The 26,281-nt window shown below is 39.1% G+C and overlaps 1 protein-coding gene and 1 long non-coding RNA gene across 5 annotated transcripts; both read right to left on the bottom strand.

Moving 5' to 3' along the window:
• Positions 1–10,188: 10,188 nt before the first annotated feature.
• LOC131472512 (uncharacterized) lies at positions 10,189–17,066 on the bottom strand. 4 transcript variants are annotated; one of them, XM_058649786.1, is made up of 11 exons: positions 16,815–17,066; positions 16,647–16,705; positions 16,211–16,306; positions 14,891–15,028; positions 14,578–14,744; positions 14,360–14,496; positions 14,153–14,246; positions 13,698–14,027; positions 13,453–13,618; positions 13,231–13,355; positions 10,189–13,020 (listed from the first exon to the last, which is right to left on the bottom strand). In XM_058649786.1, exons 3-11 carry the CDS (start codon positions 16,302–16,304, stop codon positions 12,703–12,705), a joined length of 1,569 nt encoding a protein of 522 aa, XP_058505769.1. In that variant the 5' UTR covers positions 16,305–16,306; positions 16,647–16,705; positions 16,815–17,066; the 3' UTR covers positions 10,189–12,702. The 4 variants fall into 4 exon arrangements, with proteins under 4 accessions (XP_058505769.1, XP_058505767.1, XP_058505766.1 ...); XM_058649784.1 differs by lacking the exon at positions 16,647–16,705 and having other exon boundaries at positions 14,891–14,989; XM_058649783.1 differs by lacking the exon at positions 16,647–16,705.
• A 1,770-nt stretch (positions 17,067–18,836) lies between these two features.
• LOC131472524 (uncharacterized) lies at positions 18,837–21,623 on the bottom strand. The gene is made up of 5 exons (XR_009242105.1): positions 21,560–21,623; positions 20,266–20,301; positions 19,977–20,138; positions 19,779–19,868; positions 18,837–19,052 (listed from the first exon to the last, which is right to left on the bottom strand). It is a non-coding gene; the product is annotated as an uncharacterized LOC131472524 (long non-coding RNA).
• Between the last annotated feature and the right edge of the window lie 4,658 nt (positions 21,624–26,281).

Genomic DNA, 26,281 nt, shown 5'->3' on the forward strand with positions numbered 1-26,281 from the left:
ACTGAGACAAGCTGCCTCAGATTCAGTTTTGCAACACATTCCTGTGAATTGACATGGCGATCAGTTACTATACTGAAGTATTTGTGCTTTATTACTTGACACCTCTGAAATGATGACAGTATGCCTTGAATAAGATACAGACGAGGCAATGAGTGATTTATCCATTAAAATAGAGATAGTATGACAACAAATTCAAACAGAAACTTTATATATGGAAATGCTATGGGGCATGTAACAGTGCTGACATTAGCTATCCACCGCCAAAACTTAAACTTGTGCACGCGTGTGAGAGAGTGAAGGAATAACTTACCGCGACATGCTTTCTCAGGTTTGACGTCGAGTTCTTGTAGGCTTAAATGTCCACTTGTTTAGGCACGCAGAGAAGGCAGCACAGGGTGTAGCTGTTTTCTTTGTAAGTAAAGTCAAACATACTTTGAATGTGAGGCCAGGGGTGTCGTTGTTGCTCCTCAGCATGAGCGGTTTCTTCCATTTTAGCGAGTCTATAGTCTGTTAAATCTGCGTGCACGGACACAACATTGGCACGTACTCTGTCGGAGTCACATGACTGTCATGTGACTCAACTGGTTGCATTTGATTGGCAAGATTTTGTCAGCCATAGCCAACGTTATGTTGCTATTGGTTAAAATAGTCCCATTATACAAAGCCGGGTGAAGACGTCCGTTTGGAAGAGAAATAGATTGCGCATGTAATAAAAAAAAAGATATAAAAAAATCAAGTAACGGCCGTTACTTGATTTACCAAATGGAGCGACGTAAAAGTACCATTCTTTCTTCAAATATATACTCAAGTAAAAGTAAAAGTAAGTAAAACAATGCAAGACATACCATAGAATGTCACAGTTTCCCCATAGGATTACATTGTAGATATGTAAGTGCTATTCACTTACTTGGTTTCTTGGTGGATGTCGTCATCTAAAAAGTAACTACTGTACACCTGTTCTCCTCAAGGTGTCCAATTATTCTCATGTATTGCCACTCTCTTTTGGCCACTAAAGAATCCACCTGGATGTTGTACATAAGCTCTGGAGAAAGTTTGCAGCTTCACAACTGTGTCCTGAGTAAAGAATTCTCCTTTCTTCTTCCGTAGCATCTCCGTAGCATAGCAGAAGTGAGATCGGCATCGGCATGACCAGAAGCATCTGTCTTCGTTAAGAAGTACAGCCAAATATTTGCGCTGCAGCAATCAAGATTTAGCTCTTCTGCACTGTGTTTTTCCTTGTCCATTTTCATTCAATGACGCAGCTTCTAGAAGTAGCAATAATGATAATGATAACTAGCCTAAGCAGGAGTGGCTGCATATGAAGTAGCCATGTGTTTCCTCTTTGAAGTGCAGCTGACAACAAAAACACTCAAATAGCCAACGGAATTCAGTATGCTAATTTGCTGTGGTATCATCACACCCCCAACTTGGAATCAGTTTACAGCAATAAAACAACCCACGTTCAAATACAAAGTTTATGTTTTTAAGACCCCCGATATTGTTATTTGAAGCATGGAGTGGCTCCTTCGTGATTTTTATTTTTTTGTGTGTATCCGATTTGTGCTGGGCCATATATGTGACCAGCCACAAGAGTTGGCCCAGGTTAAAAACCCTGTAACTCCTGTAATGTAATGGCATTTACCTGGACTGCTGGGTCTGGTGGATGCAATCTCGTGAAGTACCAATATTTTGGAGCTTCCTGTGCAGACAGCATATATCTGGGCTAAGACTCAATGTAAGAATGGAGTCATAGTAGAGCGACATCTAAGAATAGATTTTCTCCCACACAATGAGCGTTTGGTGTTTGGTGTATCTCTCTTAACAGCTACATATGAATGCAGATAAAGGAAAAAGCTGATGTGTTTCGCTCAATATATTTCATCTCTCGGGCCACATGGTGGAGGAGTGGCTAGTACGTTTGTCTCACAGCAAGAAGGTCATCGGGTTAAATCCCTGTCTGCCTTTAAATGGACACTCTAAATTGTCTGTACAATTGAATGTGTTTTTTTTCACCCTTTTTTAGCTGGGATTGGCTCCAGCTCCCCCGTGACCCTCATGTGCAGGATAAAGCCATAGATAATGAACAAGTTAGAGTATTTTGCATTATTTTGCTCTCTCATGAACCAAACAAGATCAAACATGATTTTTCAAACTCCATGTGCAGAATCAGTTTATAGAGATTAAGTGGAAGAGACGTTTCAGTTGCATTATTGTAATTATGTGGTTAAGCATTTTTCAAGCCATATAACAAGGTCTAAAAGATATACTTTATCCCCAACTTGGCCTCCACTACTTATTTTGACAGTCTTTTTATAAATATGTGTACAGTGAATCACTCAACAAATGTGCACTATTAAATCAGTTGACTAGATCTTAAAAGTTACAATCAACTGACGTGATGAATCTGAGATGGCAGAAGCTTAATGACTGTAGGTCTGAGGGTTGAAAAAACACGACATTTCTTTGGCAGAAAAATGGTTTGTTAATCTATAGTATTTGCATCCATGCCAAAACACCACCCTCTCTCACTATATCAATGTCTCTGTATATTCATGAAGGCGAAAGGCAGCCTTGGACAGCAGCCATTCACTGATCCATTTTGACTGTCAATAATGTTTTGTTGAATTTAAAGCCTTCTGCATGTCAGTGGCTTTTGAAAGACTGCACTTCTCAGTTTGTTACCACTGTCTTTGTTGAAATAAACAGGTATCATCAAATGAGGCACTTTCTGTAACATCAGTAGTTCTAAGGTCATGTTTTCTGTTCTTATCATTATTCAATGCCATTTCTTGTTGTATTTGAACTTGTGCTTCTCTCTCATTCCTGATAATGAATTTACATTTACTGTTCCCAGGCAGGTCAAAACGATTACAAATATCCTCATACCTTATATGTGTCTTCCTCATGTCGTCCTCCCACTCTATAACGTTACATGGATGTGGAACTGACCTGCCATTTCCATTTGTAATCAATAATTACGGGCAATTACGGGGGAAAAACAAATTACATGTAACGACGTTACATAATTTATTCCAAAATGTACGTAATTGTATTCCCTTGCATGACTGGGAGAACATGTGTAATTAAATTACAGTTGCTTTTTGAAATTTCCATGATTACAATTTTAGTTACATTTTAAAAATTGCAGCAAAAGCTCGGATTTATCAAATCATTTTTTTCATATCAACATCCTCCTTCTAAAGCTGACACTTGTGATTGGCTCTCTCTGGTCATGTGCCTTTCTGCTGCTAGACTCAATCGACTAGTTAACGGTACGGTAGTCAGCAGCAACAATGTCGTAGGCACACAAGACGTTCCTGGGTTGGAAATAAAAAAACACTTCACACAGACAGAAGATAAGGGCCCAAACATTTTAGTACAATGTAAAGAGTGTTTGCCGGCAGTGAAGGTGCTGTTAACATGGAAACAGTTGATGTCGAACCGGAGGACACATCTAAAGCTATGTAGCCTACTAGCCTATAGCTGTAACTGCAAACACTCACATACAATAACATGAGGAAGAAGTGCCAACCTTCCTTGTGTCTTTTCATGACTAGCAGGATAAATGATGATGACAAAGCAGGGCTCCAGACTAACTTTTTAAATTGGTTGCACTGGTGCGCCTTACTTTTTTTTTTAGGTGCACTGGCACAAAATTTAGGTGCACTCGAATTTTAACGCCATAAGGAGACCTTTCTGGCTCCATAACTTTAATATAACGTGAATGATTTCCAAACAAGATTAAGATATTGAGAAATCCTTGTCTTTATTTGAGGGACATTGACATAAGAAAAATAAGGTGTTTCAAGTGTTTCACTGAGCTGAAATTGCAAAATAAAACATTAAGCACAATAAAACATTCCCAAATAAAACAGTGCTTGTGCTTAAAGTGCTTCACTGAACTGAAATTGACTATTTCGATCAAACATTTCTGATTCCTCAGAGGACCTGATTGCTGCTGCCTGCCGCTGAAATGCAGCTGGGAGAGGGGCAACTTTCTCCACACACCAGTCCCGGCATGTAGTGTGTTTTTTGGACATTTCGATACGAAACGTTGTTGACCCGCTTACAAATGCACTATTACCGGCCATACTCTGACTGCACTCATGACAGTATACACAGTGCATTATATCACGTCCTTTATCGTACCGTAACCAGGGAAACTGTTTCAACCAGTCCTGCCTGAAAGAATACGTTTTCAGCTTCTTACTCTGAGTCTCAGGGCCGGGCTCTTTCTCTGACTCGGTTGTCTCCTCTGGTTCCACGTCTGATGCCGCCGAAGGACCGGGCCTTGGCATCTCAGCAGGAACCGAGGGAATGGCAGTAGGGTTGGTTGTCGGCTTAGATTGTTTAGTGAAAAAACTTTCAATACTTCTGCCCCTCTTCATTTAGCCTCGTTTTGTCTCTTTTCCCTTCCGCTGCCGTGGCGCTCAGGTCGCACCAAAATGGTCGCACTCTGGAGCCCTGCAAAGTCAGCTTTAGTTTCATTTCTGATGCAAGAACAGTGCACAATGAAGTAAGATGTAGCCTAACCATTAGACTCAAACGTGATATAGTTTTTCCAAATATGACCTCGAAACGACACCTTGTAGTGCAATTTTTATTAGTTTATCTGAGATTTTGAAAAGGTTAGACCAGGTTAGACTCAACATGGTTAAACACATAAAAGAACATTGACTTTATAATGTTGGTCTATTTTATGGAACATCAATGCCATGACTTATCTGGGTTGTCATATGAAGCGCTATTGTCTAAATTGTGCACATTTGTCATCAGGTCAACATGCTGTACACATATAATGCAACAAACCCATTTTTTATTTATTTATTTACATTTCATCATGTTTTGTTATCAGTTTATTATGTGTGTAAAGAACAAATATGTGGTTGATTCCAAAATAATGATCTTTGGTTTTAATCCATGTTTAAATTAAGAAAAGTAATCAAAATGTAATCAAATGTAATTAGTTATATTACTTTGAGAAAGTCATTGAAATTGTTACACTACTATTACATTTTCAACAGGGTAACTTGTAATTGTAACCAACTACATATCCAAAGTAATCTTCCCAACATTGATTACGGGTGTTTGCACGACATTGTCAAGAAACTTGCTCAGTTCAGAGATATGTGTGGGAAACTAATACTGGGAGTGCTGCACATAAACATTTGGAATATAAATGATATAAATGTTTTAAAATCTGGACAATCAAGTCAGTTCACATTTTCCTTGTGTTCATCAGTGAAAATGGATATGACTTTTATTGAAATGAACAAATTAATCAAAGTCAAGACTAACTGGTTTTTATAGGGATTTGAGTTTTGTGCTGAATGAAAAAGCCTTTCATGAATCAAGTACAACTGTCAAAAGGAAGCCAAGCTCTGCCAGATAGACATTTTATAATTCAAAATTAAAGTCCTTGAAAACGTGAGTTATTATCTTTAACATTTAGAAATCACAAGGGAATGAGCAAAACTGTACATTTTAAAAGAATAACTCTTAAGGTAAAGTGTTGCTGAATAATCTAAGCATGAAAGCCTCAGGTGTGCTGGTTCATCAGGACTGTGTGGGTGTGATTTGATTGTTCTCTCTCATCAAAAACAATTCTAATTTCTATTAATCTTCGACTCAAATGAAAAAACAATTCCTGATTGGTAAAGTACTTTTATAGCATAAGCTTCTATTGCAGACTGGTGACCTGTCCAGGGTGTATCCCACATTTTGCCCTATGTCAGCTGGGATTGGCTCAACACTCCCTGTCCCCTCCAACTGAGTGACATGGCTGTATCTCAGTGGTAGGCATGATAAGAGCTGTTGGAATTCTTTAAATTCATAGAAAAGGAACTTCATTGCTGCATTCCAAATCTTTTCAAACCTTTAAAGGCGACATAGAATGCTTGTATCACACATATATGTTAGTTATGGAGGTCTACTTACATATATTAACTTGTTTTCGTGGTTAAAATCCTCCTAATCGCTGCAAACGAGCCGATCAAAATATCTCCTCACTGACGCTCTCGTCAGCCGCGCTGTTTCAGACCAAAACCACACCCCCAGAACGTGGACTGTGTTGTGATTGGCCAGCCAACGAGAGCTTTCCTACTGTCCTGTGATTGGCCAGGTACCTGGAAGTGACGTAATAGATAGGCCAGCTCTCAGATACACAGCTCCCCCTCTGGCACGGTGGATGCTCTGCATCTCAGCAGCTACAACGAGAGTAGTTCTTCTTCTTCTGCGGTTGAATGTACGCAACCGGATGTGCCCGGACTAGTGCCCGCACCGGGAGGCGCTACGGTGGTGAGAGGAGTGGTGAGGATTTCTGATGACGACATCAAACTACGAAAGTGCCGATCCGCTTCGCAGAGCCCAGGAAAACAATACAACACTATTTTCTCAGCAGTGGCTGAACTGTTGTTCTGAAACTTTAGGGTTTCATAAACGAGTCCGGTCTATGTGACCTTTAACACAAGATACACACAAACCATCCTCACAAAAGAATAGGTTGTCAAGATGCCACACAGTTTTTTGTGGCACAAAAATGGAAGGCAAACTGTCACACTTTCAAGAAAGAAGTGAGAGAAGTGACATGTACTATCACTGCTATTACCTGCATGAAACAACACAGCAAGGGCAAAAATGCCCTCGCTGTGGTCCACCCTGTCATCAGTGAAGTTCCAGCAGAGTAGTAAGTGCAGCCGAATTCTCTTAAAGCTCCAGTGCGGTTTATTTCTGACCTAGTTTTCTTGCCTTTACCCACCCTCTCTCTGTCTTTCACACACACATAAAGCAAGAGAGCAAGGTGAAAAAGGGGTGGTCTCTTCTGGTGTTAAGTTATATTTTGTCTATCTGTCGTTTAACACAGTGTTACTTGATTGGAAGGAAACAGCAGCAGCTGTGATTGAACCTGCAGGCATGTAGTTACGCAGCTGTTTTAAAGAGGGCTGGATGCTGTTGGTAGAACATGCATATTCCACTGGCGATTGCTCTATGACATCAAGCTAAGCTCAGCGTCCTCTAAAATGTTGTCGACGCTGGGCTTCTGCATGATGATTAGAGCAACTGACTGAAAGGTGGAACCAGTTTTTGATTGACAGCGTTGCAGAAACATACACGAGAGCGGAGCCTTTTCTGCCTCAATTCTGTGCAGATTTTGGGAGCGAAGTTTGAGACAAATAGCTGGTTGTTGTGTGGTATTTGCTTGGTGATATAGATCATTTTCAGTTGTGCATATACACAAAACATATATAAAAACACATAATTATCACGTCTTTGCTCTAGTTGTTCCTTTGCAGGATTTATGTAAGAATATATGTATTCTATACTGGGCTTGAAATGAGCTTCCACTGTTTCAAAGACCAGCAACCACCACTGGCATATTCTGTATACCACAGTCCCAAGCCAAAATCCTGATTATGATTAAAGACAATTGTGAAGTCCTACTGTAACATCCAAGTTCATTTTTACCAGTAGAAAAATACTTCTGAGATCTTTTTCATGGGTGCCTCTTGGTGTTTTCAGTCATAGAACTGCTGTATGAAGCTGTTTCACTGTACCCTTCTTTCGCGTCACCTCCTCAGCCGTAATGTGAAATGTAATCTAAAAGACACCTTTTCCAGCAAGATCAAGTAATAGACGATAGTAATAGTTGATAGGATGGACTTTCTGACCGCAGCCATAGTTAACCAGTGTCAGCAGTTTGATGACCCTGTGCTCACCCCCTGAGCTGAGTCCACAGACGCAGCACACTCATGTCTGACGTTTCACATTAGTCAACATTTGTAGCAGTAAGACTCCATGCAGCTTGTGCGGTTGCTGTCTGCCACAATAATGATTTGCCACTCTGTGCGCTGCACTACTGTCGCTGCTTCGTCCCCCTGCAGGAAACACAGGGAATTATTTGGGCTTCCTTTTGCTCATCCAAAGCCTTTAAAGCACCAAAGCTTGTGCTGGGCTTCCCCACAGTCCCAGATGACAGCTGGCTTCTTTGTACTTCCAAGCTAAACCGCAGGGGATCCGAAAGTAGCGGGAAAGCTCTTGAGATGGACTGAGGGAATCCAGCATTGCCCGTCAACTTCAGATCTATCTGTGAGCTTAATTCTCATGCTGTGTAAAAGAAACAGGCTTCAAGTGGGTAGAGCAATGCATAACAATTGCAATAGCTACATTTCAAGAGCTCAGTCACTGTGGCTCTGACCTTTTTTAGCATCAGGAAGCAAATGGAATTTGAAAGAGCAAAAGCGAAATTGCCTAATTTATTGCCAAATTATAAAAGTGTTTCTTTACATCTATATCTTGTTGAATTGGTTTGATTTTATTAAAGGGGCTGATTTAAAACTTATTCAGCCAAATAAATTGAATATGAACAAGAATAAGAAAATGGCTGCCACAGAAGTTAAATATGTTTACTTTGGGGTGACATCCAGCCTATTCAGTAAATCGAACATGCCCTGATAACAGTGCTAAAATTGACATAGAGGTGGCCATTTCAATTACTTTGAGTCATGAGAGCTACTATCAACAGGGGATACACAAGGGCTTTTCTTTGTCAAAGAGATGACAGTGATTTGATATCATGCTCTTATAGTGCAATTCCTTTGGCGGGTTTTGAAGTAAGCTATGGCCACTGCATTAACATCACCGATTGATCATGTTTCTGATCTCCTTCGTGTGCACTTTTCACGGCGATCGTTTGGATAAAAGAAGGAAATTATTTCAAGAGGAAGACTTACACCGAAGAGGCACATCATTTCCGGTAGTTCGAGTGTTAATGATACATTTATAAAAATTTTTAGAAGTGGTGAGGACAAAACTGTTGATCATAAATAGTGCCGGGGACGTGTTCACCGCGTAGTTGACGCCTATGCTTCTGTGGAAGCTTGTTTTTGTGTTGCTGAGTGACATAACGGAAGATGTGGTGGTAATGATGCAGTAGCCTATAGATGTGCAGTGGTGTGCGTGTGCGCTATGGTTGTTGCAGATCAACTGTGAATATAGTGCATAATAGTGTGTTTTGTATGTGGTTGTGTTTGTGCGTGTTTTTTTTTTTTTTTACTGAAGGCCCTGACTGAAACCCCACGGTACGCTACTGAATTTACTTTAATTTTAATGGATGTTCAGAGATGCACAGACACACACCAGTGCTACCAGCAGGTTGTATTAGAAATAGTTTGTGCAGCTTGTAATATTACATTGACCCAACATGTGGCTTGTTGCACATTGTTTTGTGGGAGGAGAAGTGAGGAGAAGAGGAGGATTTTCTGACTCCAAGAGTTGAAGGGTCAACGTAATTGGTTTTGTTATTTTAGTTGATTTTAGTTTGGGTTGGAAATCTTCAGTCGTGTATTTTGTATTTTAGACTTTTTCTTTCAAGAGTTTTAGTGCCAACGGTCTATTGTGTGGCTGGCTCAGTTGCTTCTCTATGTTTTGTTGTTTTTGGCTCAGATCTCTACCTTTTTTTTTGGAGAAGTAATCACTCTAAGAATAAACTGCTGCTTTGGGCTTTTTCTTATCATGGTGTCTTTTTTATATGTTACCGTCTCCAAACGAGCCAGTGTAAGATTCAGCTGTTTAAATATGTAATTTAAATGAGCATAGTTTGAATAGTCTGATTACAAACATTTATTTAAGGTCATGTAAATTAGTAGGAATTAGTGACATCTAAAGGCCCATTTATACTCCATTTTCCCCTGTTTTTGCATCTTTTCCAAACTTTATCTCCATCACTACCCCACACACAGCAAAAACGTCAGTGTTGATTTAACACCCACAGTGTTAAATTTAACACCAAGAAAGTGTCTATATGTGTCCACACTAGCTGGTGTTAAAGTAACATTCTTGAAAGTGTTAAAGGATTAACACCCATTTTTTTGTTAACTTAACACCCCATATTGTCAAAAATGTAACACTGCACAACACTCCCCAGTGTAGTATTTACACTACACTGGTGTTGGTGTTAAAATATAATGTTAAAAGTAACACTGTAGTTTTCAACACCAACGCCAGTTAGTGTAAGCACAACATGTGGTGTTGAAAATGTATGTAATGACGACACTTATGGGTGTTAATACCAATACTTTTCAGTGTATAAAAATAACACTATTTTTCAACACCAACCCCAGTAATGCTAACATTATTCAGTGTAAAAATTGCCCACACCCAACTACCTTACATTAAAGACATAACACAGAATTGTAACTCTGAATGGATTTAATACAGAGTTCAGTCAATATTGCAGACCTAAATAAATGTACAGCTCATACAAAACAGCAATGGGGCACAATATATGTTCTTTCATCATTTTCTGGCGAAAACTGTCTGTCATAAGCTCGATAATAAATAAGCTCAGACACACAAATAATAGCAAAGACATCATCCACATCCTCAATTCTGAAACCATTAAGGTGATCATCAAAATACAGTGTGATAACTTTAGTGGTCAAAAGAAATGCATCACCATCCTTGATAATGATATTGACAATTTTTTTGAACACAGGCATTTCATTTTCAGTACTCGTACAGACAAACATTCCAATGCGGTATTCTGTTCCATAGTTTTTCACCCATGAAGTAGTAGAGACACAAGGCATATTTAAGTTAAAGCAAGACCTCAAAACCTCACAACCGTCTAGTTCACTTGTTGGGGAATCCTCAATCGGGCCAAACTGAAACCTCTGGAAATAAAAATTCTCCCAATGAAAAGCCAACTGATTCTGGTGTTTCTTTACCAGTGTTTTGGTTATGTTCTTAAAATTCTTAACAGACTTCTTAAAGAAATTATGTTTGCCTTCAAACCTCATACACCACATATGTATTAGAGGCCCTATTTTCCTAATACATCTGGGATAATGAATCATAAAATGATGCTTCGGAATTAGTCTCTTTTCTGTAAACAATGACTTGAAGAGTTTGTGATGGTCAGAAATTAAATGCTTTAAGAAATAAGTCATACCATTTGTGATGATTGGCGAGAACACAATATTGACAATTTGAATTAAAAGAAGAATTACTCGCCAGTAACTGTTGTCCCTGTCAACCAGATCTCCAAAAATCAAGGGAGTGTTACGCAGGAGGCACCATGACTGAATGGCATTGAGGCCAAGGTCATTGCTACCATCATCAACTTTGATGGCACTAGGTCTGTTGTTTCGCTCACTGTATCCATAGTTAAAGCTCTGGATCCTTTCCGAAAGGGTGTTTTTGTCTATGGAATTCCTAACTAAGTACTGAAAAAGAAGCTTAAGTTCAAACTGCACAACTCCCTCCAACAGGTCGTGCATAATATCGACTGCATAATTGTCTGAGGAATGAAAAAACTGCAATGCATTAAGAGGACAGGCTTTTTTCACACCAAATGAGTGAACTAGATTGGGATTGTGTGCCATATTATTGCAATGTTCTAAATAGAGCTCTTTTGTGCGAAGAATTAGGTCTGGGTCATCCTCACTAAATACAGACTGCAAACTTGTTTTGTCAGTTAAACAAAATCGGCAACAGTAAGTTGCACTGAACGATTCAACCATACCAAAAAGGCCATGTAATGCCAAATTATCACCGGTAACCTGAACAACAGACCCCCTCAATGGCGTATCTGAAAACGGTACCTGGATTCCCTGTGTCTCAAGAGTTTTCAAATCATTAACTAGAGGTTGTAAGATTGGACTAAAACCATATTTCTTAATGTCATCAGAATGAAAGAGAGACACCAGATGAATCTTCATCAAAACAGAATTAAGCTTAGTTGGCAAATTTCTTAAAATGAAGTAAACACAGCCAAGTTTGTGTACTCCCTTTTTAGATCCAAGCGGATTGGCAGTTTCGAAGTCATCGTAATAAATCTGAATTTGGAGTGCATGTTCTTCCTCTGAAAATAAAGGGTGATTCCTGAAGTATGAACCATCATTGATGTCTCTATAAATGCCATCTTCATGACACTTAACTTGCTGAAAGCAGGCACGGAGTTCCTGGTTGGTAAACATTGACTGAAGCGTTCCTAAAATTGGTACGTACATGAATTTATCATTAACAGGAATTTGACTGTATACACCAGTGGTTTTATCTAAGCGTGTATCATAACGTACACCAAGAACATGCTCTACTGGCTCAACAATTTTCCATTTTTTTTCAAAATGTCTTTGCCTCTTTGTTACCGTGTTTAGAAGCGAGAATGGATTTTCTAAGTTCTCCAAACATTCTTTGACTTTGTCTAAGGTCTGTTCATTCACCTCAGACGAAAGACATTCAAGAACAGCATCCTGTGCTTGAATATGGACGTCATTCACAACCTCTTCCATTGAACAAGCTAAAGATTGCACTGTATTTTCAGCAACTCCAGCTGCTTGTACTTGAGCGATAACAGAGCTACACATATCTACAAATGAACTTTCTTTCAAAAGATTTTGGTGACTAACAGAAGAATCTGGACCTGGCAAAGGCTCAGTGGCACAAAAACTGTCCATGTCAACACTGTCCATACCAACACAGTCCATATTATCAACAATATCTCGGGCCAAACTGTCTCCATGTACCTTCAAGAGGTGTTTCTTGAACCCAGAATAAGTGTAAAAAACAGATGGACAACCATGTTCCCCACATTTCAAACGCAATGTGCGCCCCGGATACAAAGCATGACTAAACTTCAAATGCTGGAAAAGAGCAGAACAATTTCTGTGCTGAACCTTACACTTGTAACATGTTAACATAAATTCAAATGTTACTAATTCTCACTCTGATTTCCTTGACTCTTGGGCTCTCCTTTGCGGTGGCCACATCAATGCCATAGATGGTTGTTTGGATGAAGGTGTAGAAGTTGAAGAGGGTCTCATCATAAGACACAGCAAACATGAAGTGCGCCTTAAACAGTTCGTCGAAGGCAGCCACAGCAGTCTGTGCCACACAAGGAATGGGCTTCTGGTCCAGAACGATGTAAAACTTTTGGATGCTGCTCTTCTTTTCGCCAACGCAGAGAAGGAAGGGTTGTGCAGATCCAATTCTGCCAAGGAAAGTCGCCATGCTCGTCCCCACCTAAGATTGAAAGACAGAACATTAGAAAGAGAGATTTGTGCTTGTTCACTCCCAAGTGATAAGATTTACTATTTTAATTTTGAACATTTTCCCACTTCCTTCACCTGCAAACATATGAAAAAGATCTAAAAAGAGGATGAGCTGTACTAAAGATTACATAATCAACAGTGAATGAAACAAAACATCCATTAATTCATGTCAAAAACATACCTTCATGAACTTGATTACGTGGTCAGCAGCCTCAGATGCACTGATTTTCCCGTGTCTTTTCCCCTTTGCCGTCGGAGGTAAGAGATGAACCAGCAGGAGAATAGCGGCCACGTCACTGTCCCATCCTAATTGAATCACAACACACAGCCCATCTGTAGTCAGATTATGCACAATTGTTCACGTACAGAACATAGGTGAACGTGCTCATCCGTTAACACCTACCACAATCATTGGATTCCTCCTGAGCAGACAGGAGGTCATCCAGATGAGTACTCTGGTGAAGGCTTTTGCTGATGGTGATGACCCTAGGCTTGTAGAACGTTGGCCATTTTGCAATAAACTTGCCGGAGATGTCTTTCCCAAAGAGCATGGTGAAGTCCTGATCAATCTAATACAGACAAAAATCATATCAAAATACAATTCAACACATCAATTAAGATGTACATCAACCAGTCTCAATCCCTTACCAAGCCAGGTATATCCAAGAATCTTGGGAAGTGATCTAGGATGAGTGAAGACTGGTCTGGACTGTGTAGCATTTGTTGTCTATACTTGAATGTTGCTTTCATTTTCTCCTTGACGACTACCAGGTCTGCCGAATGCTTCATCATGGACATTGCTTCTTTGCAGTCATCACCAAACAGCTGTTCAGATGTTGAGGTCTCACGTAGAGTCTTTGGGCCACCTTGATATTTAGCTTTGGAGCCCCTTTTGGTGTCACTTGCACTGTTGCGCTGAACCGTCTTCAATCGGTAGGCCAGGTAGCCCTGTCCACTGTGAGGATCATAGTAATGCTCCTATCACACAAGAAAACAGAAAAGACATACTGTATTAGATTCCATACAAAAGAACAACCAAACAGATCTAGTCCCTACATGACGAAATAAGGGAAAATGAATTGATCTTGAAATTTCATACTCACATAACCAGTGGCTGATTCCTTATCTCTCAGATTGGGGAAAAGAGTGACAATTCCAAGGGCATAGGTAATGCGTACATTGACTGGAGGGATCCTCCTAAAACACAACCAATTATCAAATTACATTTTAACATGCAGTTCAAACAAATTGACACAAACTGTGGAGAGGGTTGAGTGGTAGAGTAGAGTAAAGTAAACTTTACTACTTACCCATGACTTTCAATCATATCTGCCACCAGAATGTTGACAAGTTTCTTTCTTGTATGATCAGAAAGACCATTTGTGTTGTTGTACTCTTTGAATACATCTTCACCCCCTGGTTTTTGATGCAGAGCTACATAGACAATCTGCAATTGAGGTCACATGTCAGCCTGCTATGAATTTTGAAAAAAGATTAACATTACACCAAAAACCTGAAATCAACTCACATTTTTTGCAACCTTACTGTCAGGTGGTCCCTCAACTAGTCGCCTTTTCCGTGCTGTGGTGCTCTCTGTTATCACTGTGGAAGAGGAACTTGCAGAGCTGAGAGACTCAATTGATGAGTATGACCCCTCCTCTGAGCAGAAGGAGGCCTCGGTTACCTGGTCCTCATCTATGGAAGCAATTGAAACAAATGTCCCAAGATTTATCACACGGCATTGTATCTGCATTGGCACTACTATGTGTAATTGTTTTTCACAACTGCAGTTGTACCAAATTGATGAATACAAAGTCAATTTTTATGCGTTCATGTCTTACCAGTGTGCTCTGTGACCACTTTGAAAGACATTGTAGAAGATCTCAGCAGTTCATCAAAAATATCAGCATCCACAACGACTCCAGATGAGTCATTCAGCTCTGCATGGATTTCATTTGGCAAGCTGAATTTAGCATAAACTAGAGGAGAACAAAAACACTTGTCTGTAGTACACTACAATTTACAACAAATTATTTGTAATAATTAATCAAAAAATAATAAACTTAATCATGTCCATCACTTTTGACAGAACCCACAGATTTCTATTAAAATATGAGCTGTTGGCTTCAAAAACATATTTAGTAATTAAATGACTTGACACTGAGGGAGGCGAGTAAACAAGCAGGATGCATGTGAAAGACAGATGGATCCCTCTTTGAGAAATACCACATTTTAAAACCAAAATCATTAGCCTTCCATTTGCATTCCAACTTGCCAATGCCAACATTGGGTCCTCGTCATCTAATGTGGGACCGTAGCTGTAGCTGAACTGTTGAATCGACTAAGCTACAGGCTCTGAAGGACAACTAAGCGAAATGGCGTTGTCCCTAATTATTTCTAGCTTATAATGCGCATATATGTCTTTTAAGTTTGCCTTACAATTAAATAAAGGAGAACCCACCAGGGAATTCTGAAATAAACGTTACTGACTTACACTTGTAGGTGGTATAATAACGTGACCTACCAGGATTCTTGGACTGTCTGTAAAACCATGACATGGCGCCGTTAACTAGGCTAACACTACTATGGAACAGCAACGGGGCCAACCGCCGTCAGGATAGCATAACTTCTATCGATTTGAATGGCGCGAAACCATTTGTTCATAAAACTATGCCCATGATTATCACAGTCCTAACATCATTACTAACACCAGTATGTCTTTTAAGTTACGCCGTTACGATAGCATCATTTCTAGCGGTCTGGGGTAGATTATCATACCAGTTTACAAACCAACGACATTAGCATTGAACTTACCCTCTTCTATGAATTTCACGTAATCGTAGCAGTCGTCAGTATAATAACGTGACCTACCAGGATTCTTGGACTGTCTGTAAAACCATGACATGGCGCCGTTAACTAGGCTAACACTACTATGGAACAGCAACGGGGCCAACCGCCGTCAGGATAGCATAACTTCTATCGATTTGAATGCCGCGAAACCATTTGTTCATAAAACTATGCCCATGATTATCACAGTCCTAGCATCATTACTAACACCAGTATGTCTTTTAAGTTACGCCGTTACGATAGCATCATTTCTAGCGGTCTGGGGTAGATTATCATACCAGTTTACAAACCAACGACATTAGCATTGAACTTACCCTCTTCTATGAATTTCACGTAATCGTAGCAGTCGTCAGTACTTGGAACACGAACCCATTTCTTGACACTCTTGTGCTCCACTTGGACTAGCATTTCTATGAAACACAGCAAAAAACTCAAGCTTCGACAACACAATAGAAACATACCTACGTACCCCTAGATCTCTGTGGCTTATATTGAGGTAATTTTATCCAGACTAAATGTAGAACACGTTTCCCCCTCGGCTAGCTGCAATGTAGCTTTACGTAAGCTAGTCATGCCCTATAGGCTACATAACATCAAACACTATCAAACCATTTCCACAGTTTTAATAAGGTAGCCTAACACTAATTATTAATAACACTAGTGATACTATTAATTACCATACAACTACACAAATGTTCATTTGGGTGTAAACTGACGACTATATCTATCACTATTTTAACATTAACTTACCGTTGGCTAGATGTGAGCAGAAGGCACGAGACTTCAAGTTTTCTTGCTTTTAGAGTTTTCTGTTAACATCCATGTAAAATAGGCAGTCAGAATTTAAACCATAATCGAAGTTGCTGAGCTAAATCATATTCTCATCAAAAATACCTCTCATGTGAGCGTTTTGCTTACCTTCAGAAACAAACATTGTCCTCATGGAAAATGGAAGAATAATGGCGTCGACAAAAAGTGGATTTCGCATTTCACAGCCGTTACGTCAAGGCGTGGCTTAATTTAACACCAACAAGTTAACGGTCCAATTTGACAACATAAAAGTGTCACAAGCAACACCGCCAATGTTATTTTAAAGCTGTCTAGTGTTAAAACAACACCAACACTCTCTATTTAACACTGTCCCCAACATTTTAACACTGGCATTTTTGCTGTGTACCTCCAAGCATCTCTTGGCACTTCCTCTAGAGGGCAGTGCCAAATTGAAGATAGATGGATGTAATACTGTCCCATCTCATAGCAATGCTCTTTTAAACTCTGACCATTTTTAAATGCCCAATTGGACTATTGACTATGTACTGCCCCCATGATTTACAGTGGTATTGTGCCATTTCATAAGCTTCCCTGTGAAGCACACAATGACGGACAAAGTTAACTCAATGTACGGAAGAAATAAACGCAAATTACGGACAGGAGGCTCTGTCTGTATAAATCAGGCCTGGACTGCCCATCGGGCGTACCGGGCATCAAACAAGTATATTATAAATCATTTTTATCGACCGTGACGGTGTTTAAGACACGAGACACGTCCCATTGGTTGATTTTTTTGAAGGACATTGGGCTAGTCCAATGAAAGCTCTCAGCCCTCCCCTCCCTCCTCGACCCACCCCTCCCCTCCCCAGGGGTCAAACTCAAATTTTGCCATTTGAGTTTGACCGGGTTGGAGAGAAGTGAATGTCTGACGGAAGTGGATAAAAAGCGCTAGTGGGGCGCAGCGAAACAGAGACAAAAGGCTCAAAAGCCGACATGTGGACGCAGCAAAATGCACAATAATTACAGATATGTTTGCCGCCACAAGTTCCACCTCAGCAGCGGGTGCTGGGCCGTCAGCGACATCAAGTGCAGCAGCAGTCCCATCGAGTGCAGGGGAGGAGGAGGAGAGAGAGACGAGAACCAGCAGGGACAGATTGAGGAGGTGTGTGTGTGTGTGTAGATGTGTGTGTAGTAGACTTGGAGTACAGTGTTATTTTAGCTTGCCATGAAGTTACAGTTTGCAGGTGTTACAGGTTACAGTTATTATTATCATGTAATATTAGTGAAGTCCTAACAGCGCAGGTCTAACTGCAGACCACAGACACACTACACGACACGCCCCCCAGAGTGCTGAGAGAGGTTGAGAGAGCGATGTTGTGGCTAGCTTGATAGCATCGTCTTTGTCAAGGCGGCCTTTCACAGAAACACTTCAAGTAATAAAAAATGGAAGTCCAACTCCAGAACTGGAATTAAAAGAAAAGGTTATGAAAGTGGAAAGGCATTTCAAGACCAAAAATTCTTATTAGTTGGAGACGTGCACACAGCGTACCTTAAGCTGCACAGTGAAAACTACGGGCTGCACTATGACTTCCCCAGGCTCAAGATTGGATGCATTTGAGGCAAGGATCCCACACTGTAAGACATTTTTAGTCTGTTCAACTTGCAAACGGAAGTTCACCTGCTGCCTTAGAATTGCAATTCAACTCAACTTAAGCATTATCCTTGTTTTGACTAATAAACTCAAGTTAATAAAGTTGAGTAAAGTGCAGTGGTATAGTTATCTCAACATTCTTCTATTAGTAATAAAGTTGATTCAACTTTCAATCGCTTTGTGGTTCAACTCGTTACAGCTAGTTCAAACAAATAAATATCCTATATTTACAGAGATGTAAAAGTCACTTTCTGCATTATAATAAATTACAATTTCAAGTTGATACAACTATTTTATATTGACACAACTTGTCCTATCAAGTTAAGAAAATTTAAATTTCATATTTGTTTTAATTTGACTGTCTATTTTGTTTCGACTAATGCTATCAAGCTTAATGATTTGAAATAATCACAATCGACTCTTGCACCTCTTGCAGTCATTTATTTGAACCACGTTAAACAGCAGCTTAAAAAACAGCTGTGCTAACAAAACCAGCCAAAATGTCTAAACCACACCAAAGACAAGTTGTGGGTTACTGGAGGTTCAGGCAGTATGTTGTTCCCATCAGCATGGCGAAGCCTGTGGGCACATCCTGTAGGTCATGAAGAATGATTGTCTCTTATACCACCACAGCCACGTTGAAGACTTTGAGAGCAAATGCACCGTGCAGAGATTCCTCATGTCCAATTAACAGTCCAACCTGCATTCCTCTCATCAAGGGTTTCTCCATGAGCCTGATGACGAAGATAAAGACAATTAAAGTCTCATAAAGGAAAACATGTTTTTTTCATTTTTATGAACGTCAAAATATACTGATAGAACAGTTGTGACATCTCATTATTTTATCAATATTTAAAAAATGTACAGACAGAACCCCCTTTAATACAGCCTATTGAGGGCCAGGTTGCTGCATCTTTCTTAAATTGTACTGTTTTGTATAACATGCACCGATGCTGAACAGTGGTTGAACCTTTATTCTGACAAGGTCTGCACTAATACTCAATCTCAAATAAGATTGAGATACAGTCTGACATTAGCCAGGCTAGTCCTCCATTTTATTACTGTAAATTCTGTGTAGAAGATTTCTTTAAATATGTTAAAGACTGACAGTTTCAGATTAGTCCTTGGTAGTTGGAATATTGTATATATTTTAACTATGGCAAAAAAAAAATCTGTATAAAAGACTAGGGCTGCAAATAACAACTATTTTCAAAATTCTTGATTAATCGTTGTTTCATCAATAAAATGTCAGTAAACATTGAAAATGTTGATCAGTGTTCTTCAAACCTGAAAATTATATTCCCAGTGAATATTCACATTTAAGAAGCTGAAAAATCAGAAAACGTATTTTTTCTTATTTAAAGAAAAATACTCAAACCGATTAATCAATTATCAAAGTAGATGAAGATTAATTTATTAATCGAGTAATTTCTCCAGCCCTAGTAAATACATTGACTTACATCACACATCCTTATTACGTCTGACGAATCCTCAGCCAGATAGTGCGAACGACCAAGTAAGGCAGCTGTTCTTTTGTGTTGGTTTGTGTCCTACACAAAAAAGGCAAGATTATGTAAATGCAATAGAATCCTCTATAATCATCTTATTTTGGTACATACTTATAAGAAATTAGATTTGTTTTCCTGAACAGTCCATACCTCCTGTTGAAGACACTGTAGAACACTGCTCAGGTTTGACCTCCTCTTTGATGCCACCCCAGCTTTGTAGAGCTCCAACAGACTTGCCATTGTGGCATCTAGTCCTTCCAGAAATGACTCCAGCAGGTTTTTGGTGACAACTCTGTCGAACTCAGCACTCAGCTGAAACAAATGACAAAATACAGAAAAGGGGGCATGAGAGAAAGAAATTGGAGCTGCATAAAGCTTTATAAAGACAATGAAAATACATTAAAGGCTCCTTGCGCACTGAAGAATGGACAAAACTTACATTTCCACTTCATTAAATGCCCATTTTTGCAGATATCTGAAAATTGGGAAAAACATATATTAATTGCTTATCTGTAGGCATATTACACAAAATTATCAACACATTTACTTTTGTTTTATGCAGTGTTGCTGTTGGTGACGGAGACAATAGACTGATTTAAATTAAAATGAAATGTAAAATCCTAAACTATATCATGAGTGTGACTACCAGTCCCACAGCATCACTGACCCTCCTCATACACCCTCTTTCTGCTGGCTAAGACACACGTCAACAGACGGAACCAGTTTAGTCTACAGCAACATTCGTTTTAATTCAATAGTGACTGACGGAAACATCAGGTGATTACTAGTGTGGTCAAAATAAAAATATTTAATTGCGATTAATCACATTAATGTCATTGTTAACTCGCAATTAATCACACATTTTTATCTATTCTAAATGTCCCTTGATTTCTTTTTGTCCCATTATTTTTCTCATTTCAAAGCTCTTATCAACATAGAAAAGTGGATCAGCTTACTTTCTGCAAATGTTTTTTTTATTTTAAACAATATTGGCATATACTGTAGTGTAGGGCTGAACAATGAATACAAATGTTATTGAAATAGCAATACAGCTTATTGCAATTTCAAATTGCAGGAGACGCAATATTTGTTCAAGCCAAAATGTGTCAAAATATTATTTTAGATTAATTATTATTACACATCTTATTCTACGAAGAGACATTACATAGCACATATACATACATGATATCAGACATACATTAGCCAGCCGCAGGGGAATATCTCTGTCACCCTGCATATCAGTTCTTCAACGCAGACAAAGTCCCGTGATTTAGTGTGTTGTTGCCGTAACGAGCTAACCCGAGCTAAAGGAGCTAGCGGTCTTTGGACGTATCCTTAGGAACGTTGATCTCGCGATAAAAAAATTGCCGCCGTTAAAATGAGGTTTGCTTTTACTCCGCTAATAACGTGTCTAACTGACAACACAGGTTTACATTGGAAAAAAAAAAAAATTAAACGAAGGTCTGACGCAAATGAAGGTCTCATCTCTCCGTCTAGCTAAAAACCAGACATATTAGGTTAATGTTTTTGAATTATGTAGTTTTTTAGAAAAGGCGCGGTTAAGGAAATTTGCCCACAATGAGTCTAACAAGGTCACGGTAGTTAACTTATTATCGACTTCAATTAAGTTTTCAGCTACAGTTAAAAACTAAAATCTACATTCAAACATCATTTTAAACAACATTAAGATTGATTTACACATACTTAATCAAAAGATATATATAAAAACTCACCTTCGGTAAGGTAAATCAGTAGGAAAGTTCCTCTCCTTTAGGGGTCCTGCTGCTCCCAACTCGATGAGAAAATGAGTCCGCCTCTATTCACAGGTTGTTATCAGGTAGCGCGGCATATTATCCATCCGCCATGGAAAGTAGTCCTCTTTTGTTTACCACTTTTCTCTATATTTATAGATTATAGATTCATAATTGTGAACACAAAACTTAGCTGTATGTGCAGACAGGTTATTTTATATACCTTTAAACTTTGCCACTTTGCTTTTTTTTTTCCATCTTGCCACCTGCCATCCCCCCTCACCCCTGCTCAATGAAAGCCCGCCCTTTTCACCACCCACGCACAATTTAATCATAACTCAGAAATTCTAGTTAAGTGAACACATCAAGATCAGCCTAAGGTGTCAAATTGTCAACACAACATAGAACTTTTTAAACTTTTTAACATAGAACGTTTAAATTCAGAAAACGTGCACACTTAAGTTTAAAATCACAAACTTGTCAGAGCTCTTTGAGTTAAATAGAAGTATTAATTTGACATAACTAAAAGGGGCTGTAGCATTTTACAGTGCATCAGACCTGTTGCAGACCTGACTGAGAGCATGCCACAGCTGTATCCCCTCACCTGCCCACTGTGGAACGGTCTTACTCGGCTCTGAAGCAAATCGAGACGCACGCCAGAAACAGAACTGGGAGCTTTGGTACTGATGTCTATAGAGAAAGGACTTCTTTTGGAGCTCAAGTCAAAGGACAAACTTTACTACGTTGCCATCGCCCACTTCACAAGGAAAGACCGACAAATGGATTTTGATTCCATGTAAGGTAGGCTTATGTTGTAAGCCACCTCAAGGGCGTCACATTTATAAAAGTGCCAGGGACAATAACCATAGCTTAAGTGTGGTTTGACAAGTTCTGGGTACTTCATCTGTTTGACGTTTCATTACAATATGCACTGCATTACAGTGTATTGAGTGGCTCTGACGCTCCTATTAGGGAAAAGGAAAAATAACACATACACATACAAAACATTGAGAATGTGTGGAAGGATCCCATCGCGGGTCCTCTCCCTGGCCACCGGTGGACTATGCCACACGGCGAAAGTGAGGGCCGACGCGCCAGCCGAGGTGGGATCCCGGAGGGGCTGGGCGCACCGCACTTCATTGTATCTTAAAAAATAGTCCTTGTATTACCAGCTTGTGCATTTCAAATTGTATTGTAGTTTGAGGATGCTCATTAATTTATTTCTCAATGTGTATATGGTTTGTTGTGTGCCGTGATTTCATAGCGCTGTCCATGGTGATGAAATGTGCCTCGGTGTCGGTATCAGCAGCGTCACAGGGTGACCTCATTTTATATTTCCAGATTTTGGCTATGTTTGCACTGAGTATGTTGCTATATGTTGCCATAATGGTCTCTAGTTTTATGAAGTTAGGGAATGTATCTTGTTGCGGGGAATGTTATAGATGTTATGGTCTATTTCTTTACATACTTGTCATTGTTAATTAAAGAATTGCAGTTGTGTAACGTTTCAATTCATCATACTGTTGCTTTTTTTCCACGATTATTTATTTTCTTGGCAATGATGGCTGGCCAAGCTGAAGTGCTCATGGTTTGCCACTGTATGTATATGTATGTATATATATGCAGGATTTCAGCATATGATTAAAATACTAGAGCCACGGTATAATATTCCATCCCCCTGTCATTTCAGCAACACTTTATGAAGAGACACGACAACGAATTGTCAAAAATTGTCTGACACAGCTTACATGTCTCTAACTACAGTTGGCTGGACCTCCAGGGCCACTGAAAGTTTTCTTTTTTAAAAAAATCATGATTTGAACCAAAACGTGGATTTTGTGAATCTTTCACCACTAATATGTATATATACAGTGTTAGAGAGTAACGAATTACGAGTATTGACGTTAGGTAATTTAGTACAAAATTTACTTCATTGTAATATGTTTCATTACTGGGAGAAAATGTGTAATTAAATTACAGTTGCTTTTAATAATTGCCATGATTACAATTTTAGTTACATTTTAAAAATTGCCATTGTAAAATCATAAGGTCACTGTGGTTAGTCACATTTTTTGGAAAATTTTACTTGCCACACCCAGGCCTGATTACTGCCAGACCTATTGAATCAAGAGACGACATAAACAGAACCTGTCAGACAAAGTGAAGTCGACCAAAAGATCCCAAAAAAGAAAGACATCATGCCGTGATCTAAAGCACTTCAGGAACAAATGAGAAACAAAGTAATTGACATCTTTCAGTCTGGAAAAGGTTACAAAGACCTTTCTAAAGCTTTGGGACTCTAGTGAACCACGGTGAGGGCCATTATTCACAAATGGAGAAAACATGGAACAGTGGGCAACCTTCCCATGAGTGGCCAGCCGACAAGAATTACCCCAATAGCGCAGCGACGTGGGGCTCTATTGCTGCTTCAGGACCTGGAAGACTTGCTGCGATAAATGGAACCATGAATTCTGCTGTCTACCAAAAAATCCTGAAGGAGAATGTGCAGCCATCTGTTCGTGACCTCAGGCTGAAGCGAACTTGGGGTGTGCAGCAGGACAATGATCTGAAGCACACCAGCAAGTCCACTTCTGAATGGCTAAAGAAAAACAAAATAAAGACTTTGGAGTGGCCTAGTCAAAGTCCGGACCTGAATCCTATTGAGATGCTGTGGCATGACCTAAAAACGCGGTTCATGCCCGAAAACCCTCTAATGTGGCTGAATTATAACAACTCTGCAAAGATGAGTGGGCCACAATTCCTCCACAGCGTTGTAAAAGACTCATTGCAAGTTATCGCAAATGCATGATGCAGTTGCTACTGCAAAGGGCGGCCCAACCGGTTATTAGGTTTAGGGGGCAAACACTTTTTCACTCAGGGCCATGTAGGTTTAGATTTGTTTTCCCTCCCTTAATAACAAAAACATTCATTTAAAAAACGCATTGTGTTTACTTGTGTTGTCTGTGACTAATATTTACATTTGTTTGATGATCTGAAACATGCTAAAACAACACTTTTTCACACAACTGTATAATGCAACAAACACATTTTTTATTATTTATTTACATTTCATCATGTTTTGTTATTTGTGTAAAGAACATTTATGTGGTTAATTCCAAAATAATGATCTATGGTTTTAATCCACTTTTAAATTAAGAAAAGTAATCAAAATGTAATCAAACATAATTAGCTATATTACTTTGAGAAAGTAATTGAAATAGTCACACTACTATTACATTTTCAACAGGGTAACTTGTTACCAACTACATTTCAATATATATATATATATATATATATATATATATATATATATATATACATACATATGTACCAACGACATCATACATGTTTGTTTTTACAGTAATGTTTCACTTTATGACACACACTTCTTGCTTTATATTAGCCTCCATAAACCAAGTTCACATACAAAGCTTCTCCTAAAGCTTTGAAAACTAAACATTTTTCAATTTAAAATGATAATACATGTATTCCAATATAATTATGAATAATATATAACATTTCTGCCTTAAACCCTCCTAAATGTTACACACCAAACCTTTAATTGATTGTTAGAATAAAAACTGAGTTACAATAACTTTGTGTAAGACTGGGAGTATTACAACATGAATTTGTGTCTCTATTGTTTTCTTAGCATCCCAGAGCAGTGTGTTCACTCAGGCAGTGACAAAATGTCCACACATTATTTTAGAAGTTAACACTCTAATGTGCTCTAGCTATTCTGAGGATATGGCTCACTTCTGACCATTGCACAATACAAAACTATAATGCCCATTACCTTTAATATCCATAATAATAATTTCATGCCCAGTGATTATTTATTAAACATTAAATTGCAATGTATTAAAAAGGCCACAGCAAACAACATAACAAAACACAAGCCTATATGAAGATATAGGGGATATGTGCCCTTATTTTATATTGTATCCACGATTTCCCTTGCACTTTCCTCTAGTACTACTGCATCTATAGTGTACTGCGGTGTCGAGAATATTTTTGATGCCTGTCGTGCCTGCCTAAAAATGTGCTCACAAAAAAACACAGAGGCAATAAAAAGCTGTTATGTGAAATATGATTAGCTTCCTGTGAAAATAATCAGGTCTCAAATAAGAAATGAAACTTAAGCGATGGAAATGATCACTAAGCCAATAAATATCTGTATCAGCAGGACATCCCACAGCTCATTAGTGTGCTACTGCCGGCTTTTACTGATAACATTGCTGCGTGTCTACAGATGTTTACAGTGATGATAACATTTAATGCTGCTGGCCTCAAACTACCTACATGTCAGACAGCTCAGTCGCACCAGAGTGAGGACCAGTCAAAGCTGTCAGCGCTCACAATGATTGGTGCAGCTTGTTTACAGTAATCATTCTATCATCCCTAAATTAATGTAATTCATTGGTGTTAAAAGTGCTTCTCAAAGCACCTTTTACGTCTATTTACAGTCAGCGGTGTATAATTCTTGGCAGCAGCTTGACAGAAGCACAATAGCCTAACGGAGAGGCTTGCGATGCGATGGAGCCTCTCACCCTGACTCATTAAATTATAGCGGCACTGCTCTTGTCATGTTAAGCTGTGACATCAAATAACCCTGCACACCATTCCAGATATTGACCAGCATTTTCAGAAAGGCAGAGAACTCACCTCCTGTTAACTGTTGCCTTTTTTGAACTTTCATTTGGG

The sequence above is a fragment of the Solea solea genome, chromosome 14 (genome assembly GCF_958295425.1).
Source record: "Solea solea chromosome 14, fSolSol10.1, whole genome shotgun sequence".
Lineage (NCBI taxonomy): Eukaryota > Metazoa > Chordata > Actinopteri > Pleuronectiformes > Soleidae > Solea > Solea solea.

Coding starts and splice junctions, on each gene's coding strand:
- LOC131472512 (XM_058649783.1), bottom strand. CDS start 16,884: ATGCGAAATCCACTTTTTGTCGACGCCATTATTCTTCCATTTTCCATG. Junction 15,029..16,210: donor CGTGAAATTCATAGAAGAGG/GTAAGTTCAATG, acceptor GTTCTCCTCTAG/TTTATGCTAAATTCAGCTTG. Junction 13,021..13,230: donor ACGTAATCAAGTTCATGAAG/GTATGTTTTTGA, acceptor TTTCAATCTTAG/GTGGGGACGAGCATGGCGAC.